The 18,650-nt window shown below is 47.4% G+C and overlaps 1 protein-coding gene across 4 annotated transcripts in view; it reads right to left on the bottom strand.

The window, feature by feature from the left end:
- TTLL11 (tubulin tyrosine ligase like 11) overlaps window positions 1-18,650 on the bottom strand; it is a 244,872-nt gene that overhangs the window by 37,013 nt on the left and 189,209 nt on the right. For all 4 annotated transcript variants that reach the window (XM_072777781.1, XM_072777780.1, XM_072777783.1 and 1 more), the window contains one exon: window positions 9,550-9,801. In XM_072777781.1, coding sequence (XP_072633882.1) covers window positions 9,550-9,801 — 252 coding nt within the window. The remainder of the gene's footprint in view (window positions 1-9,549; window positions 9,802-18,650) is intronic.

Genomic DNA, 18,650 nt, shown 5'->3' on the forward strand with positions numbered 1-18,650 from the left:
CTCCTGCAGGTCCATCTAAATCTGTGCGCTAAAGATTTCGCACGGGCCCCTGAACGGCACAGCGAACCTGAGACTCCCCGTGCCGATGAGTGCAGCTGGCCCATGCCCCCTTGCGTGCATGGAGGCACACACCGCTGTAGGGCCCCTTCGTGTTCATTCCTGACTTTGGGGAGTCACTGGAAATGGCAGCAGTGGGGGTGGGCTAGCCTCAGAGTTTTAGAGGTCCCCTGATTTATTTCCTCCAGTGCAGAGAGGCCAAGATTACCAGGTTTTCAGGACCACATCAGCTCCCTGTCCAAGCCACAGAGGTGTGCTTGCAATTCTCCTACTCCCCTCTTGGTTTTGTTTTTTGGTTTTGGTAGTCTTTTTGGTCTGGAGATGTGGGGAGGCAGTCTGGCACACTGACAAAAGCATGGTTTGGGCATCAGACCGGCCAGGATTGAAATGCTGGCTTTGCTGCTTTTTCTAGCTGGGTGACTATGAGCATGTACTTAAATCTTCAGTGCCTTTATTTACTGATACCTAAAATGAAGAGAAGAATATCTGCCCACATGGCGGCAGTGAAGATGAGATGAAGCGGTGCCTGCCAAGGACCCAGCCTGGTGCCTGGCACCCGGCTGGCCCACAATTGTTGGTTCTCCTCCCCGTTGATCTCTCTCCCCTTTCTCATTTTCTCTTCCAGAGCTAGAACACAGGATCTTCAACGGCTACTTGGGGGCTACTTGATCTTTCAGCAAGTGGCCCTGTCCATTCTGAAGAAATGGAGCTCGCCAGTCAGACTGGGCACAGAGCCTGGGCTCTCTGTCCAGTCTAAAGGTAGCCCTTGGCTTGTTCAGATGCACCATCTTTCTGAACAGGGTCATGCTGGGAATTCCAATACAGGCTGGATTGGCCCTGGGAATCCTGAAGCTAGACCCCCGGGCCAGCTGCCTGTCAATGCTACTTTCAGCTCTCCAAACATGTCCTCATCCACTGCCCCAGCTAATGCCAAAGTGGTTCTTTGATTTCCCATTTGTCATCAGCCCTTGTCTGAATAGTTCCCTTAGGAACCCGACAGAAGAGGGGTTGATTGGCGAGCAGGATTTGGGCATCCTAGAGCCCCTCTCCAAACCCATGCACACCCCTGACAGTGGTGGCTGGGACTGTGCCTGGCATGGTGCCCAGACGAGACTGGTGTTCTTTATATGCCAGTGCACCTGCTCCCTCCCTCCCTCTCTCTTCCTTCCTTTCTTCCCCACCAGTACTTCTCAGACCATCAATTCACATCCTGCTCCCTCTTGGGCTCCTGCTCTGTATTTTAATCACAAGTCACCGGTGGCGGGTTTCAAATACATCAGCCCACAGTTATTGGGTCCCAGTAACAACATGTCAATGGGCGCAGGGCTTTTCATATTGCCTGTCACCCCGATGGCTCTCTCTATTGGGTTCCGTTGGAGACGGTGCTCCAGGTTCTCCCAAGGTGTTCCAAGAACCTGCACTGCTCATTTTAAAAGCTTCGTTAGGAAGGGTCACTGCTTTTCCTTAATTATCATTATCAGTGTCCTCCGGACTACCTACTCCCCCACAGGACTGGAGCTCTGCTTGGCTTGCTCTGTGGGTTAATGGAGTATAAAAAGGGAAACCAAACTGACCACTGGTATATAGTTATTTTTTTCTGACAGGTAGAAAATAGAAGTGTCAAACCTTTAGCAGGGGCTGTAATTTACCAAAGAGAATTCTCCATTTATCCCTTTCCCAAGGTAACTCATCCTCCTGAGTGATGCCTGCAAATATAGTTGATTGCTATATCCGATCCCCGGACAGGGAAAGGTGGGGATCCACACTGGCCACAGGAGAGAGGGAATGCTTTAAAAGAATTCTGATTCTCTAGGTATTTCTTGGGCACCCAACCTTATGCCAGGTACTTTCCTGTCCATTGGCTCTCTGGATCTTTATAACCACCCTATGAGGGAAGTATTCTTAGTCCCATTTCAATGACAGGTAAGCTGAGACCCAAGAGAAGGAACATGACTTGCCCAAGATCACACAGCTGGAATTCACATCCAGTCCTCCTCTGGAGGATAGTAGACTAGGGACCTTTGAGGAGAAGTAGGGAAATGACCCAGCCAAGGGCTGCAGGAAGAACCCAGGACTCGAGGCATCATCTCAGGCAGGGACCAGTAAGGCCAGAGCCTCTAGAGAGGCCCTGTTGGGAAGCTTTGGGATATCAGGCTGGGGGAAGACAACCAAGATCACTTAGGGAAAGAGTCTCCTAGGCTTGTCCCCATTGACCCAAACAGGGAATGTCTCCTTGTAGGGAAGGTCAAGACTTTAGAATTAATTTTTCATCTATCCATTCACTCAATACAGAATTTATTTTGTGTCCACTACATGCAGGTGGTATTCTGAGGCCAGTGAGTGATGCAGAACTGAATCTGTCTTGGATACGACTCTTGGAGGGTGGAAGTGATCTTAGAGTCTGGGATAAAAACGTAAAGCCTTGGTAACTTAATCATTTGAACCATTTCCCCTTATGCTTTTGGATGTAGTTCCTTAGATGACTAAGGAGGGAGGGATATATTCTTCAGTGGAAGAGAGGTCCAAGAAATATGGTAGCATGAGAAGCTAGGAAATCCTTAAAGGATAGGCTGGAAAGGTGTATGGCAAAAAAAAAAAAAGAGCTCTGAGTCCAATGCACAGGAGTTTGGATCTTGCTATGTGACCTTGAACAAGTCACTGAGGCTCTTTGCTTATCTGTACAATGAGGATAAGGCTACTTACCATACAAAGCCATTTTAAGGATTAGCTTAGTACCTGGCATATATGGGGAAGTAGCAAATGACAGCTCCTAGCCTTCCTTCCTCCATGATGTAGAACCACTTATCATCTCCATTTCCTCTCAACAACTACTGACATCTCATGGGAAATTTAGAAACCACTTTTTTTTCCAGTCTATAAAATCCTATTTATAGAATCTCTTTTTTTGTTCATCCTTTTCTGTGAAAGAAAAGAAGCTTATTTTTCCTGGAGAGTTTTCTGTAAGGTGAAAGTTAACAAATGATCGATATTTGTTAATCAAACAACAACAACAACAACAACAACAAAAAACCCAACACTAAATACCTAGGAGGGAAAAAAGCCCAACACTCTGGTTTATAATATACATTTAAAAAAAATTTTTTTTAAATTTATTCATGATAGTCACACACAGAGAGAGAGAGAGAGGCAGAGACACAGGCAGAGGGAGAAGCAGGCTCCATGCACCGGGAGCCCGACGGGTCTCCAGGATCGCGCCCTGGGCCAAAGGCAGGCGCCAAACCGCTGCACCACCCAGGGATCCCTATAATATACATTTTTATAAGCTATCTTATATCTCAGACATAGGATCTCACAGTATTGCTGGAAAGAGATCATCATAGAATGGGGGATTTTCAAAGGCATGGAAGAGTTAATGACAGAGGGGAAGACAAGGCCCTTTATACTTCTTTTCCAGAACATTCTAACACACCACGTTGCCTCTCAGAGCATAAAACCCCCCACAGCTACCCATTATGAAACATATTAATATCTCCCTATGAGGAATGGGAGTGCAAGGGGGGAAAAAAAGGAAAAAGAGAAAAACCATTCTCTAATTTAAAAGGAGAGCAGGATGAGAAACCATGAAGGGGCTGAGCCACGCTCTCCAAGTGGAATGGCCCCACAGGAAGCAGGAAGCAAACGCTCCAGATGCGGAGGAGCTGCCTCTGTTTCCTCAAAATGAAGCTGGTTTTGGCAAACCCTTTAATCTTCAGGCTGTGGAAAGGGAGGATGGACGTGCAAACTAACGTCTGAATCCAAAGGAGGATACATTTGCCCAACGTGTTCTCAGCGACTTACATGGAACACCCCCCAGATTAGTGATCTAGTGGGGAGAAACTAGCAAAAATGTGTTTCCCTCAAAGAAAGCTGTCAAACTGAGGAATCAGCTAATTTCTATTCCTCAGAGAAGAAGTCTCCACGCCCCAGGAATTATTATGACATAAAAAAAAAAAAAAAAAGAGCGAGCGAGCGAGTGAGAAAGTGAGAGAGAGAAAAGAGGCGCTTAATTTACAGTAATATGTGCTACTATTATGCGCCTCCTGAGGAAATGGCACAAAAAGCTGGTTCGATGGGTTTGGTCTAGACAAGGGAAAGACAATTCATTATTTCTCATTTCTTGGTAGAAAAGGAAAATAGACTGTGGCCAGACTGGCATTAGCATAATTCACTCCTAGAACTGCTGATCTATGCAGCACATCGTGAGAGATGGTCACTGAAAATAAATTCGGTTGGATGTTTATTTTGCTCCCTCTATGTCTCTTTCAGGAACCTGGAGAGAAAGAGTAGGGTCGTCCAGGTGAAAGCCAAGGTCAGCCTCTGCCATTTGCGTTGGGAGATCTGAGAGGAGTACACATCCAAGCCAGCAAATATGTCTTTTGTGTAGTGCTCCAGAGAAGGGCACTTGGCTCAATTTAACATATGGCATAAATATTATTAATTCATAATGAGGCAAAATTTAAACCGAAGTGGAAAGGAGAGAGAGAGAGAGAGAGAGAGAGAGAGAGAGAGAATGGTTGTTAGCAAAACACTTGCTGTTAAATTTAGCTGGCAAGACTGAACATACTTAGATAAATCTAAGCGCGGAGAATATCATCTTTTACCATTAAGATGCTGTTGGGATCTCTTGGTATATTTCAAAAGGAAAAATCTATTAACGGTTGTGCGACATTTTCTCCACTTCGTCCCACATCCTTAATTACGCAGGATGTTGGCTGGGTGGGTGCAGAGGGAGGGGAGAGGGCCGCTGGGGCCGCCTACTCTCCCACCTGAAGACAGTGTCCTTCTGTGTCACTGTTGCATTGTCACCATCGCTTCCGTGGACAGTGCTGGTGGCAGACTGGGAATAATGTCTGCAGGACCTAATGGCCTCGAACCTCAGGGAAATTGGTTTTACATGCAAATGCCCTTAATTATCACAGGAGAAAAAAAACATGGAAAAAGTCATAAAGCCTATAACATACAGACAGATTTGTGGCAATTCTTTTGACATTACCCAGGCTCAGTCTGGGAGTGTTTTAGGAAGCGCCTTTGCTAGAACCATTCTCAATTCTGTTTTCTTCTCAAGATCACGTATAGACATGGCAGTCCTCTTCATATGTTCCTTGTCTTCACACCAGCGTTCACATACTGGTGGTCTCCATGGGCAGTCATACTTTGATTGAACCCACGTACTGTTTAAATATTATTTTCTGAATCGCCAACATCGATATACGTGTGTCGAGATTTTACATAACAATCGGCATTTCTTGCTTCTCTTGGAAAATTCAAAAGCTCTGGTGATACCCGCCCAGCAGCAGCCTTTCCTTTATTCAGGGCATGTGTTCTTCAGGCTGCCATAGCCCCGCCCTCCCCACCCTTCCAGATTGCATCCCCTTGCTGGCTTATGCTTCCGGCCTACCCCGGAGGCAAAAAAGATTGTGATTTCTAGGCTACGTTATTTTTTTCAAATCTTCTCTCTCCCCATCTCTTATGTTTCAGTAAAATTTTATTAGGAGTTAGAGGGGAGCACCTGACAGAGGCCTTTTGCATTTCCTCTCTTCTTTCCTCTTTCTGCCTGGAACTTGACCACGATGGCTGGATTCTGAGCAGCTATCTTGTGCCTGTAAGGCAACCCTGAAGCTTGAAAAGCACGTGCTTAGGACGGATGAACAGGAGACAGAAAGGAAGTGTGGGGTGTGATCACATTGTGGAGTCATTAACCAGTCCTAGAATCCTCATTGCCAAACTTCCTATTATATGAGAGAAAATTAATCTCACTATTTTTTTTTCTGAGAAGTAAGTGCAAGAGCTTTATTACAATCATTATTATCCTTGAGGTTAACAACTGATGAACTCATTCAATAAAATATTTTGCATGTGATGATTTAGCGCCCAGGGATACATGCCAGAAGTAGCTAGAAGGATGTGAAAAACATACCTTGGGAACCAGCACGGCGCTCCAGGCTGCGAAACTAAAAAGTATCAAGGATGCGTCTGAACTTCTGTAGTGGAGGGTACGGTGGTGGCACAGGCCTGACCTAGCTCAGGAGGCAGCAGGGCGGCTGCTGGCCCCCCACCCCCAGGTCTGCCTCTCTGCAAGCCAGTTACCCCAACATCTCAGCGTCTACCAGGTGTGATGACAGGGTGCCTTGAGGGTTAGACCCTGCCTCCAGCAAACAGTGAGAAGGGATCTGGAATGTGCAGCAGCGCTGCTCTCCCTCGGGGAAAGGCAAGAGGTGGGTCTCGATAGGTCTGCGTCACTTTTGCGGGTTGGCCTGGTAAGGACGTCGGCAAGGCTGGCAGTGTGCACAGCGACGCTCAAAGCACCCCTGCCCACCTGCCGCGAGGATGACCACGAGTGTGTGGCGTGTCAGGGCCGTACCTGCTCCAGGAGCATCTGGAGCTCTGGAGGACTGCAGCCTCGGAGCACACCAGCCCTTTGGCTTTTCAGAAAAATACAACACTCTATAGCCGTGAGCCAGGGAGCAGTCTAGGCAGCTCCGCACCGGAACGACGTGCTGAAGGACGATCTGACGCGCCCAGGTGAACGCAGGCCCGGGCAAACCTGCGCTTGGGCAGAAGGAATTCATTGGACTGACAGGTGTTTTCTAGCTCAGATGGAATGTGGTGTTTCCACCTTTCTCTGGGGAGACAACAGGGCAGGTTTTCGTCCGCCTTTGCATGCGTGCGGTGGGCTTGCTATAGTGTCCCAGAACCAGTAAAGCTGGTTCCTCCACTAGTTGCTGGTCACTTCTAGAACTCAAAAGCAGCTCTAGAGAGGATTACAAGAAATGCAGGTTTGCCCGGTCTCCCTGGTGGAGGCTCTCTCTCTCTCTCGTTCAGGAAGCAGATGTCCTTCTGGAGGAGCTCCCTGCAGGCAGACTGCCTAGATTTCTAATTTTCCAGGATATGGCTCCTGCGATTAAAGAGCCAATTTAAAGATGGGAGCTTCTCTTTGGCTTTTCCCAGGGGCACCTGGGGCCCCCCTAGGCAGTGACCTCCCCCCACACAAGGGGAGGCGAATTCAGGAATGCTGGTGCCACTTGCACCAAAACCCTTCCCTACCCCGCCTTCCTGAAACCCGCTCGGTAATCAAGGCCCTTCTTGCCCTCCTGCTGTTAAGACACGTTGTCCTGTTACTAAAAAGCAGGAAATGGGCGACTTTCCCACCAGCCTTAATCCCGTCCTCCCAAATGTGTGCCCTCTTGTTTTTAAGACCACAGAAGGGCCTTTGATGACTGCTGACACAGAAGCAAAGCTGAACTCTGGAAACTTCACTTGACTCATCAGGCCTTGGTGAGTTCTGCTTAGGGCACTTGCAGGGATACAATGACCCGCAAATGCCACCAACCAGGACTCCCAGGACACAAGGTGGGGGGTCAGATCCTTCTTAGTTTCAGATATGGAAATTTAAGGCAAAGGAAGGGGCGCTTGACTTTGTCTTAGATTTCCCAGCGGAGCAGTATCTTGAAGAAAATCTTTGCCGGGGAAATAGAAAAGTTGGGGAAACTGAGGCACTGGTGATGGAGGCGCCGGTCCTCCTTGTTCACTTGCGAGGCTGCTGGGTGTGCTGGGTTCTCGGGGAAGGATGCTTGTCAGTGGAGGCGCGGGGCTTCTGGTGAGCCACCTGGGCAGCCGCGGGGGGCAGGTCCTTGTCCACGCGGGCGATCACTCCGGAGATGAACATGGTCGGCTTGGGGGCGCTGGGGCTTTCCCATTCCCGGTCCTCCGACCGAATGCGGGTGTTTCTGCACGATGCGCATCCCGCCAGCTTTCACATGAGGACACCGGCCAGGCCGGGAGGGCGACGGGGCCTGGGGGTGGGTGACGGCGGCCGCCGGGCAAACCTCACTATCTCAAACCACTTGCAGATGAGCATCTATTACTACGAATCAAATGCAATTCCTTAATGGGTCAGAAGGTATCAGGTAGTATCCTCGGGGAAATAACAACACGTGTCTGTTGACTTTCTTGAGAATTCCCACTGCTTGATAGAAATAATGGTCACGGGACCCCTCCCCTAAGCTTTGTGCCAGGTGCTTTAGGATGTATTACATCCCAACCTCATAACAACCCTGATAGGGAGGAGAGATTATTCTCATGTTATAGACGAAAGAACGAGGTTTGGAGAAGGTGAGGGGTTTGCCCAAAGCCACACACCTATTAAGTGAGGTGCCTGGCTCTGGAGCTAGACCCGAGGCCTGTGCTCTTTCCACTGGGCTTTCCCTTCTCCCTCCCAAAGTGAACATAAAGCCCTTCTCAAAATCACTGTGCAAGTACTAACGCGGGTTTCCTGAAACGGCAAGGATTCCTGCTGATTCTTCTATTTACCATCCCATCAGGAACATCAAAGAATCAAGAGTTAGAATTCATAAAATTCATTTGGAGAAAAGCGTATGGCAAAATGTTTCCAATTCAAGGCTTCTAATTATTTGCTTTAGTGAATAAAACTAAGAGGAATGTGACTTTGAGGGGAAAGGTAGAAATATTAAAAGCAGTGATGAGCAAAACAACAGCCGCATCGAATAGTTGCCTTGAGGCGTGTGACACACAATCCTGCCGCACACGTGGCTTGCTCCCCATTTTATAGGATCACTGAGACTCAGAGATGGTCACTAACTTGCCCAAGGGTTACACAGCTAGTAAGTCTTGCCTCAGATACATACTCCTGTGTCACCCCAAAGTGCCCCAGAGAGTAGAGGCAAGTGAATGAATGATCAAGTGGCATGGCTTGTAGGCTGCAGCAAAAACACAATTGCTACATCTCATGTTTTATGATTTTTTTTATTTGTTTGTTTTAAAGATTTTATTTATTTGAGAGAGAGAACGACAGGAGTAGCAGGCAGAGGGAGATGCAGGTTCCCCACTCAGCAGGGACTCTGATGTGGGACTCGAACCCAGGACCCTGGGATCCTGAACTGAGCCAAAGGCAGATGCTCAACTGACTGAGCCATCCAGGTATCCTCATGTTTTATGTTTAAAATTCATGCAAATTTTGTTTTATACTCAATGATTTAACTGTGCTATTTTTATATTAGTGTAAATACATTAAATTATTTATCAGCTGAATTATTTAACTTTTCTCTCCTGAAATGGACACTTGGGAAAGATGCACCTCGTTTCTTTGCTGTGGCTTCGCAAACACTCAGCATGCAGCGACATACCAACGGGAGAACATCACCCCAGCATAAGAGATACAAGGTCTTTCTGAATCCAGGGCAAGTCTTTATACCCGGTTTAAGGCCCTAGTTCAAGGTGGCACAGCACTGCCGTTTAATCACTAGTGGAAGGTTGCGAGTGAAGGCTGTCCCATTTGTAGCATTCATGAAGTCACTCAACAAGAGTGTACCATACAGGCCTCGTGCCAGCCACCAGGGCAATCCAACCCCAATCGGGGCACTTACCTAGCGCCACAGGCTCTCCTGGGAGCGGTCAGGGAGGTGGGACCAGCCAGATGTAGGGCTGCACTGCACCCTGCCCGAATCCCACGCCCGAGGGGCAGGTCTCACTGACCTTATAAAAGTCCGAAAGCCTGTTGGTCCCAACTTCATCGACCCCTTGATCCCCAGGAACCGGATGAACAAATTTGCCATCCTGTCCACCAGGCGCAGGTAGTTGAATTGCTTGGCATACTTGGGGAACACCTGCTTGAGGCAGATGGAGGGCAGGTGGGCTTCAGGATTGGGGTTGGTGTCGGAGGCGCCGGCTGGCTCACAGTCAGAAGGACCTTCCTTCCCGGCTAATGGCTTCTTGTGCGGCTGGGACCTGAAGAACACGGGCAGTTAAGGGCACATCCAGCATCTGGAGTGGGCTTTCTAGTAGGCAAAGCACCTTCCCTCACATACTCACCTTCCTCTAGATCCCCAGCAATCTCAGGAGGTGCGAGCACCGTCACTGTTTGTGTCGTATAGACCAGAAACCTGGCCCCAGAGAAGCGACCTCCCCGAGCTCACACAGCTAGTGTGTGGCATGGCCGGGACTTGAACCCGGGACAGAGCCAGGACCGGAAGCTTATGCTTCCTCTGGTTTCCCAATATGGACATCTTCCTTTACCGCACGCATGATTCAAGAGAGCACTCTCTTATGGAGCAGCTTAGTTTTGATTTCAAACTCCTACTGGTGGGTAGTAATTGAATAATTAAGAAATATAAAAATCTCATTGAGGGCTGGCAAGAATCCAGAAGCACAGTTCAATGAACAATTTGCAAAGATACATCAGTTATCCAGTTCTAGGAATAGGCACAGTTATGTTTTCTGGCTTAACTATTTTCTTATTTGGAACTCATACAAAAAATATGATTATAGTGTTGTGATTCCTGAGTCTGGCTATCCTATTCTGATAGTCAAGAAAATTCCACAGCTAATAACTCTCACATATCCACCTCTGGCCTGGAATGTTCTCACTTCCAGACCCGCATATGCGGAAGGTACCACCAGTGGCACCTTCAGGATGACCCCCAGCTACCCCAGACGAAAATGCCCATTTCCCTCACCCCAACTGTACATTCCCCATCTCCGTGAATGTCACCCCCATCTGCCAGCTACCCAAGCAGGAAATGTCAGGATAAATGCCAGTCCTCCTCTCTGCCTCTGTCATCAGTTCTAAGTCCTCAGTATTTCTTGAAAGCAGCTCTGCTCTCCCCCATTGGGACTTGTTGACTCTCTCCAGAACTAGATCGATGGCCTCCGGTCTTTCCCATCCATAGACCCATAGACACTGGCACCAAGGAAGGTCTTCCTTATTTTTTTCTAATTTTTTAAAAAAATTATTATTATTATTATTGTTATTATTATTGCAAGAGAGGAGGCGGGTGGGAGGGTAGGCACAGAGGGAGAGAAAGAATCCCAAGCAGGTTCCACACTCTGTGCTCAGGGTGCAGCCAGGCTCAGGGCCCAATCCCATGACCCTGAGGGCATGACCTGAGCTGAAATCAAGAGTTGGATGCCCAATCAGCTGAGCCATCAGGCATCCCACAAGGCACTTCTTCTTCTTCTTTTTTTAAAAATTTATTCACAAGACACACACACACACACACAGAGAGAGAGAGAGGCAGAGACATAGGCAGAGGGAGGAGAAGTAGGCTCCATGCAGGGAGCCCGACGTGGGACTCGATTCTGGGACTCCAGGATCACCCTGAGCCAAAGGCAGATGCTCTTGAGCCATCCAGGAGCCCCATGGGGCATTTCTTCTGAAGCAAACCTGGCTGGGTTGCTCCTTCCTACAACTCTTCACTGATTCCCAAGTGCCTACAAGGAAGTTAATATTCTTCACTCTGGCACCAAGGCCCCCTCTGGATTTCTTCTCCATCTTCTTTTCCAATCACTTCCCTAGACACACTATACCCTCAAAGGCCTTGGGCACTCCCTGCTACCCCCTCACTCCGCTGCTCAGTGGCCTGTTCTGGACCAGAGATTCAGTGCCCACTGGACACCCAGCTCCCTTCCACGGGTGGAGCCTCTCTGCACTGGCAGCTCATCTCACTTTTATGTCTGCTGTGCTGCCTGCAGCTGGTCTGGGAACCGGTGTAACCTTTCCCCACCCATGCATCCACCCCTGAGACAGAACCCTGAGCACGTTGTACTTGGTCAGTAACACTGCCTAACTCCAGGAAAATCAGAACCGCGTCACATGGTATTGAGCTCGACATCAGGGCCATTTTCTACTCTTTTCTTGATTAGATGGCCTCATCCCCTGTCCTCCCACTTCCAAGCACATCATTAGTCACCAAGTCAGGCCATCTTGGTATCTTCTTTTTTTTTTTTTTTTTCATCTTGGTATCTTCGTACCTGCTTTCCTTGGCCTTCAGGGCCTTCCCCTGGCCCTGGCTGCCTGGCACATTTCTGCTCCACTTCCAGAACAAGTCCAGCTGTCTCCTCAATCGTGTTAGTGACTCTCTTTCATGCCCCACTCCTGTTTCTCAGACTTGCTTCTTTGTTCCTCTGGTCAAGCGGCACTCTATTCGTCTATATGCCAATTCCTCCCTCACGTCTCATCCAACTCTATCTCTATAGGATCACTTTTGGCGCTTGGGAAATGTTTCATTGACTCTGAATTTGTTGAATTGGGAAAGTTTGCTTTTAATGGCAAGACATGTCTCAGATAAAATACCAAGGTTATGATGTTTTGTAAGCTCTTTAAAATGGGGGAAGAGGTTTGATAGAGAAACAGCAAGCCTTGACAGCCCTGCTGCAATAGTCTTCCCTTCATTCTGGGCTAAGGAGTTAGCCTCTAAGAAAGAGAACCCCCTTGTTTGAGTCAAGTTCTGTAAATTCTGTTCACAGTTCCTTTTAGGTGGGTCTTGGCACGGGTCTCAAAGCAAGGGCAGAACCAGAACAGCCAGAAGGAAATTCCCCTGCTTTTTTTTTTTTTTTTTAAGATTTATTTACTTATTTTGGAAGGAGAGAGAGAGAGTGAGCATGCATACTAGTCAGGGAAGGGGCAGAGGGAGAATCCCAAGCAGATTCCCTGCTGAGTGTGGAGCCCAACTACAACCAGGCTCGATCTCACAACTCTGAGATCATGACCTGAGCTGAAATCAGGAGTTGGACCCTCAACCGGCTGAGCCACCCAGGCTCCCAGGAAAACTTCTAGAGTTCAGGGATCCCTGGGTGGCGCAGCAGTTTGGCGCCTGCCTTTGGCCCAGGGCGTGATCCTGGAGACCCGGGATCGAATCCCATGTCGGGCTCCCGGTGCATGGAGCCTGCTTCTCCCTCTGCCTGTGTCTCTGCCCTTCTCTCTCTCTCTCTGTGTGTGTGACTATCATAAATAAATAAAAATTAAAAAAAAAAAAACTTCTAGAGTTCAGCCACATGGATGGTTCTGGGGAAACAAAGCCTCCCTCCCACCAAAGAGACACTGGAGTCCTCAGGAGAAACACTGTCGCCGGAAAAGGTGGGGTGCAATCTCCCTCCAGCTGAGCTGGTTTTATTATCATCTCCTTGAATTCAAGACAGTAAATAAAAGTCAGGTGGTTACTTTTCAGATGAAGTGTTTTCACATGAAAGTTATAGAAAGACAGTTAAGGAAAGAGTAGCAGTGTTACTGGAAATTAGCTCTTAAATGACTGGATAAGTGGCAATCACTGACTTTATAAGCACTCATTAAGTTTTTGTTAGAGGGAAGATTTGGAAATGTACAGTCTGACTGCTCAGTGCCAATAGAGCGAGCTCTGAAGTCTTCCCAGTCAGCTGTCCCACCTTCACTGTCTCATCTGCATTTCGCACAGCCCTGTGAAGGGGCTGTTATTTTTATGCCCCTTTTCCAGGTGAAGAAACTGAGATGCAGCAAGGTTTGCCATGGCTGAGCCAGAATTATAACTCTGTCCTTCCAACCTGTGTCCATCCGTCGCCACTCAAACCCTCGTAAGTGCAGGATGATTCACACAGGTGAGGGTCACCGAATCCAAAGTATTGTTATTTACATTGTGTTTTAAATAGTGTTTTTAGGTTGTAATAGTCATCCATGCTCTTTGTAGACATTTTGAAGAATTTACAGAAGAATCTAAATCATTTGTAGTCCGCAGCTCAGGGATAAACTGTGTTTTTTATCTATGTTTTGCAAAGTTAGCATCATATTACATATAGTGTAAATCCTTCTTTTTACACTTTACATGACATTACAAGTGTCTTCCCGTGGCATTAAATGTTTTCATGAGCATGATTTCTCATTGATGTGTGGTATTCGGTATTAAGCCCGAACCATAACTTAATTAGCCACCCCCTCAGTTGAGTGTCTACATGGCCTTTCTTTGACTAAATGGAATGTGATAATGGGCCCCTAGGCGATGTGCTCCCACTCAGAAACATATCACAGCTAGCGGCTGCCTTGGAGGTCATTCTGTCCATTGATGCCATCTAGTTTTTGGTATGTGGTTTAATGTACGCACCCTAAAACTCACCATTTTAACCACTTTAAAGTGTACAATTCAGTGGCACGTAGTACGTTCACAGTGTTGTGTACCCATCCTTGCTATCTAGTTCCAGAACATTTCCATGACAATGCCATTTCAGAGAAGAAACTTTAATCCCAGGCAGATATGGCCACTAGCACCAGTGGGTCATTTCATTGGCAGAAGGTCCACGGTGGTGGCCTTTGCTTGGGGTACCCTGGTGATGGGGACCCCACCACCTCCAGGGGACCTCTCGAGCTGGGAAGGTTTTCCCAGTAGTGTCAGAGGATGTCTCCTGCCATTGTCCTCAGCCTGCATCCCACCCTATACCCAGAGCCATGCAGAATAGGTGTTTTTTATCTTTTAATGTGAGCCCTTCACATTTCTGTCGAGGGCTGCTGTGTTTACTGGCTGACTGCCATTTCCCTTCCTTCCCAAATCCCAATTAATAAGCTCAACATAGAAAGGGCCTTCAAAGCTACAGATACCATTTTCATGGACTCAAAACCACAAATTCACAAGAAAGTATTTTACTCAATTGGAAGAAGACAGCAAAGATGTAGCTGATCTAGAAGATGAAATAAAACAATGAGAAACGGTATCTTGCTTGAGCTGATCCCAATAATCACATTGAGATCCAAGTTATCACAAATACTGTAAAATCCTGTTTTTATTTAAAATCATTGTAATGGAAATGTCAGACTTATGAAATAAAAGTGACTGATAAAGAAAACATAAATCAAGCTTACTAGTCCTTTAGGATAGCTTTTTTTTTTTTTTTAAACTGAATTTGGTACATCCTTGACTCATTAGAATTCTGGAATATTTTCCCTATTATCATTTTTCAAATAAAATTGAATTCTTTCTTGTTAAAACTCTTGTGAAAAACCACCTATCTCCATTTTGCCTGGAAAGCTTGCTTTTTATTGGAGACCTACTATGTCAAGCGTTGGGCCAAGCAGCTTATATTATCTCAGTGTTTCTCATAACAATTCTATGAGGTAAGTAGAAACTAGTGCCATTTTACAGATTAGAAACCCAAGATCCAGAGAACCTAAATACTTGCCTAACATCACAAATCAGTAGGGGAATCATAATTTATACTTAGGACTATATTACTACACATTCCATACTTAGCTCACCATACAATTCTTGTGCTAATCTGATTTTTATGTGTGTACTAATTTGATTTAAATCAAACCCAACAGGGGCACCCGGGTGGCTCAGGGGTTAAGCATCTGCCTTTGGCTCAGGATGTGATCCGGAGGTCCCGGGATCGAGTTCCGCATTGGGCTCCCCACACAGAGCCTGCTTCTCCCTCTGCCTATGTCTCTGCCTCTCTCTCTCAGTGTCTTTCACGGATAAATAAATGAAATCTTAAAAAAAAAAATAAATCAAACCAAAGACTTCTTTTTCCTTAGGCATACACTGTAAATATCCCCAGAAATTAACAAAATAGGAAGGTAGATAAAGCAAAGTCAAATTCCAGTTTCAGAGAAAGTGCGTGAATTCTCTCAGAGAAATCATTTCCATTTCTAGTTGAGCATGCCTTCAATAATTTATTTGTTCATGAACTATTTCCCAAGCACTTACTTGTCCCAGGGGCCTCAGATACATGGGTGAGGTGGACACCGTTCTTATCACCCAGAGCATGTGACCAAGTTGGGGGACGACAAGACCCATCCGTAAACAGTAAGTGAGTGAGGTGGAAGTGGCCAGGTGAGCCTCCAGAGTAGGCTCCAGAGCATATGGAAGGAGGTCGTTTTGCTGGGTCCTAGGAGCATGTATGAAGGAGAATAGGTGGGAATATGACCAGGAAGCTACTGTAGGGTGTCTAGGTCTTACAGATACTTGGGTGTCAGATGAGGGTTCTTGGATTTCATCGTGTGGGAGATCAGAAGGGGTGGATTTAAGGGAGAGGAGTGGCAAAATCAGAACTGTGGTGAAGGTGAATGAGCCTGCCAACAGTATGTATCCTGATCAGAGAAGAGGATTGAATGATGTTAGGAAGCCCCTGAAATATTCTAGGTCAATTGTTTTGGAAGCATATGCCCTGAGCATCACCTGAGCAGCACGAGCATCACCTGAGAACTTGTTAGGAATACAAACTCTTGGCCCCACCCCAGGCCTATGGACTCAGAAACTATGAGTGTGCTGGGCAATCTGGTTAGCAAGCCCTGTGGGTGATCCTGATGCAGGCTAAGGGCTAAGGTGGAAAAGGTGGATTTGGCTAGTGCTTGACCATGGGGAATAGAAAGGGAGAGAACACGTTGGACAATCCACTGCTTGGCAGGACAGCCTGGTGGGCAGTGGTGCTACACTGGCAAAAGGAGGTAAGCAGGCTCCTTTCCCCACCACGTGGCCAAGACCTGTCTCCACAGTCCCTTTGGATTTCCAATGCGCATTGTCATTGCTGAAAAAACTGTCATTCCTGAAAAAACCATGTACCAGAGAAGTGCCTTAAACTAGCCCAGCAGCTAATTTAAAGAGTTGGAGGATGAATTCATTAAAAACAAATGAAACTACCCTGTAGCCCAGCTCTGTCACTTGATGAATCTCTACCGTCACATGGCCCCATTTGCTTGATGGTGGTGCTATGCTATTTGAAGAGAAGATGATAGAATGAGTGAAGCATGTGTTTCCAAATTGAGGAGGAAAAGGACTCAGCGAAGTTTGTCCAATGCTCCAGTCCCTGTAAGACCCATGCTGGGTCTATTCCTACCTGCCCCCTCCATGCCATGTTCCTTCAGGTGCTCACCTGGCCACTGCTCTCTCCCTTGATCATGAGAGCAATAGCGACAAACATAGTGGTGATGATATTGGTGGTACTTACTATGTGCCAGAATCTGTAATTTAAAAAAAATTTAACCTTGATGAAATCCTACAGAGTGTGTGTTATTTTTATTCCCATTTTACAGATGAAGAAACCGAGGTACCAAGAGACAGACTAATCCTGGACTGAATAGAAACCCAGGATAAGAAACCCAGTGGGCAGGTGCCAGAGTCTTTGTCTCTAACTGGTGCACAATGGTTCTTCCCTACGTGAGGGGTTACCAGGTGCCTGAGAGTCAGAATACCTGTAACACCTCATTCCAGCCTGGCAATGATCCTGTGATTATTAACAAACTATACGAGGCTCCATTTTACTAATGAGAAAATAATTGACGTCAGAGAGGTTAACCTACTTCCCAAAGGTCACTCAGCTATTACATGGCTAAGGGTGAGAATTTGAACCTGGGGATCTACTTGAGGTTAAAGCCCAGGTGCTTTCCACTCCATAATGCTACAATTCACTGCAGTTATGCACTTTCACCTCCGACAGTGGAGAGAAGTCTTTTACTTATGGGATGGTGTGGGGTGGGAGAGTGGCTGGGAGGACACCCGGCCTAAGCCTGGCACAAAGCTGTTGCATTGCCTGGGATCGAAACCACAGCCTGCCTATGAAGCATCCAGACGAATCTGCTGGGGGGCGGGGAGGGGGGGCTTGTAACTGACCTCAGTGTGATGACCTGGGAGCAACCAGCACTGACCTCGATGGGGCTGTTCCCTTTTGATTGCCAAATCAATCGATCAATTCCTATTTTACCATCACAGGCTCACACGAGTCACTGATGCATAGCATTTGTCACAAATATGAATGAACAAGGGCCCCAGCAGCCACGGCAATGGACTAGGCCTCGATCCCTGCCAGGGATGAGCCACCAGGCGGGCGCGGGGTCGGGGGAGGTAGGGGGTGGTGCGGCTCAGCGCTGCAGGACCATCTTCCTGCCAAGGCTATGAGTTAACAAAAGGACAAACACGAGGACTTACTGCGGTGCCTCCATTCCCACAGACCCAGAACTCTCCTATCTCAGAGCTGGAAGGGCCTTCAGGGGTCATGGGGCTCAGCCCTCTCATTTTCCGGGTGAAAGAACTGACAGCTCATTTTACAAAGACCTCGCGATATGCTTCTTTTCTAACAGGGCTCTCTCTGCTTGGCGGTTCCGCACACAGCCCGAGTCTTGCCAGCGTCCTTGCTCTCTGTCTTGGGCAGTTGGAGTAAGGGAAGCCCACTGCCATGGAGGCCAGAGAATGGTGCTGCCAGGCAGCTCACTCCACAGGGCACCAGCCTGGTGGTCCCCTGGAATCCCAGCTCTGCACTCTTGAGCAGGCTGACCCCAGGTGAGTCCTCAAACCTCAAAGTTTCAGCTTCCTCTTACAAAAAAATGGGGAAAATAATGGCACCTAACTTATAGGGCTGATGTAATTACAGAGAAAGTGGACACATCGTACTTGGCACAGCGCCTCAATACCGGTTGGCCACTGTGATGATAATCACCAACATATTTATCTCCTGTATGCCATCGTCTCGAAATGCTCACTCTCTAGGCTCCAGGTTCGATGGGAGAGATCATTGTACCCCTCTGGGAACTCTGGAGAGTATGGGGTTTCTTTAACCACTGTCTGACATTCTGTTCTACCCACAACTCACGTAACTAGACTGGACTGTCCTCCTTTTCTGATGTCTGGGGAGTCCAGGTGCCCAGCCTGGCAAGGTGCCCAGGGTCAGACTGCACCTGCCTCTTGTCCCACCCTGAACAGATCCCCTATATGAGTCTCCTCTTCTCAGACCTCACTGGGTAACTGCCCCTTATCTGACACCCTGGTTCTCTCTGCTGAGGATTATCAATGTCACAAAATAAGGCGCCAAACAATGTCACAAAAGAATTGCTGCTCCCCACATAA

Source organism: Canis lupus, chromosome 16, assembly GCF_048164855.1.
Source record: "Canis lupus baileyi chromosome 16, mCanLup2.hap1, whole genome shotgun sequence".
In the NCBI taxonomy this organism is placed as follows: domain Eukaryota; kingdom Metazoa; phylum Chordata; class Mammalia; order Carnivora; family Canidae; genus Canis; species Canis lupus.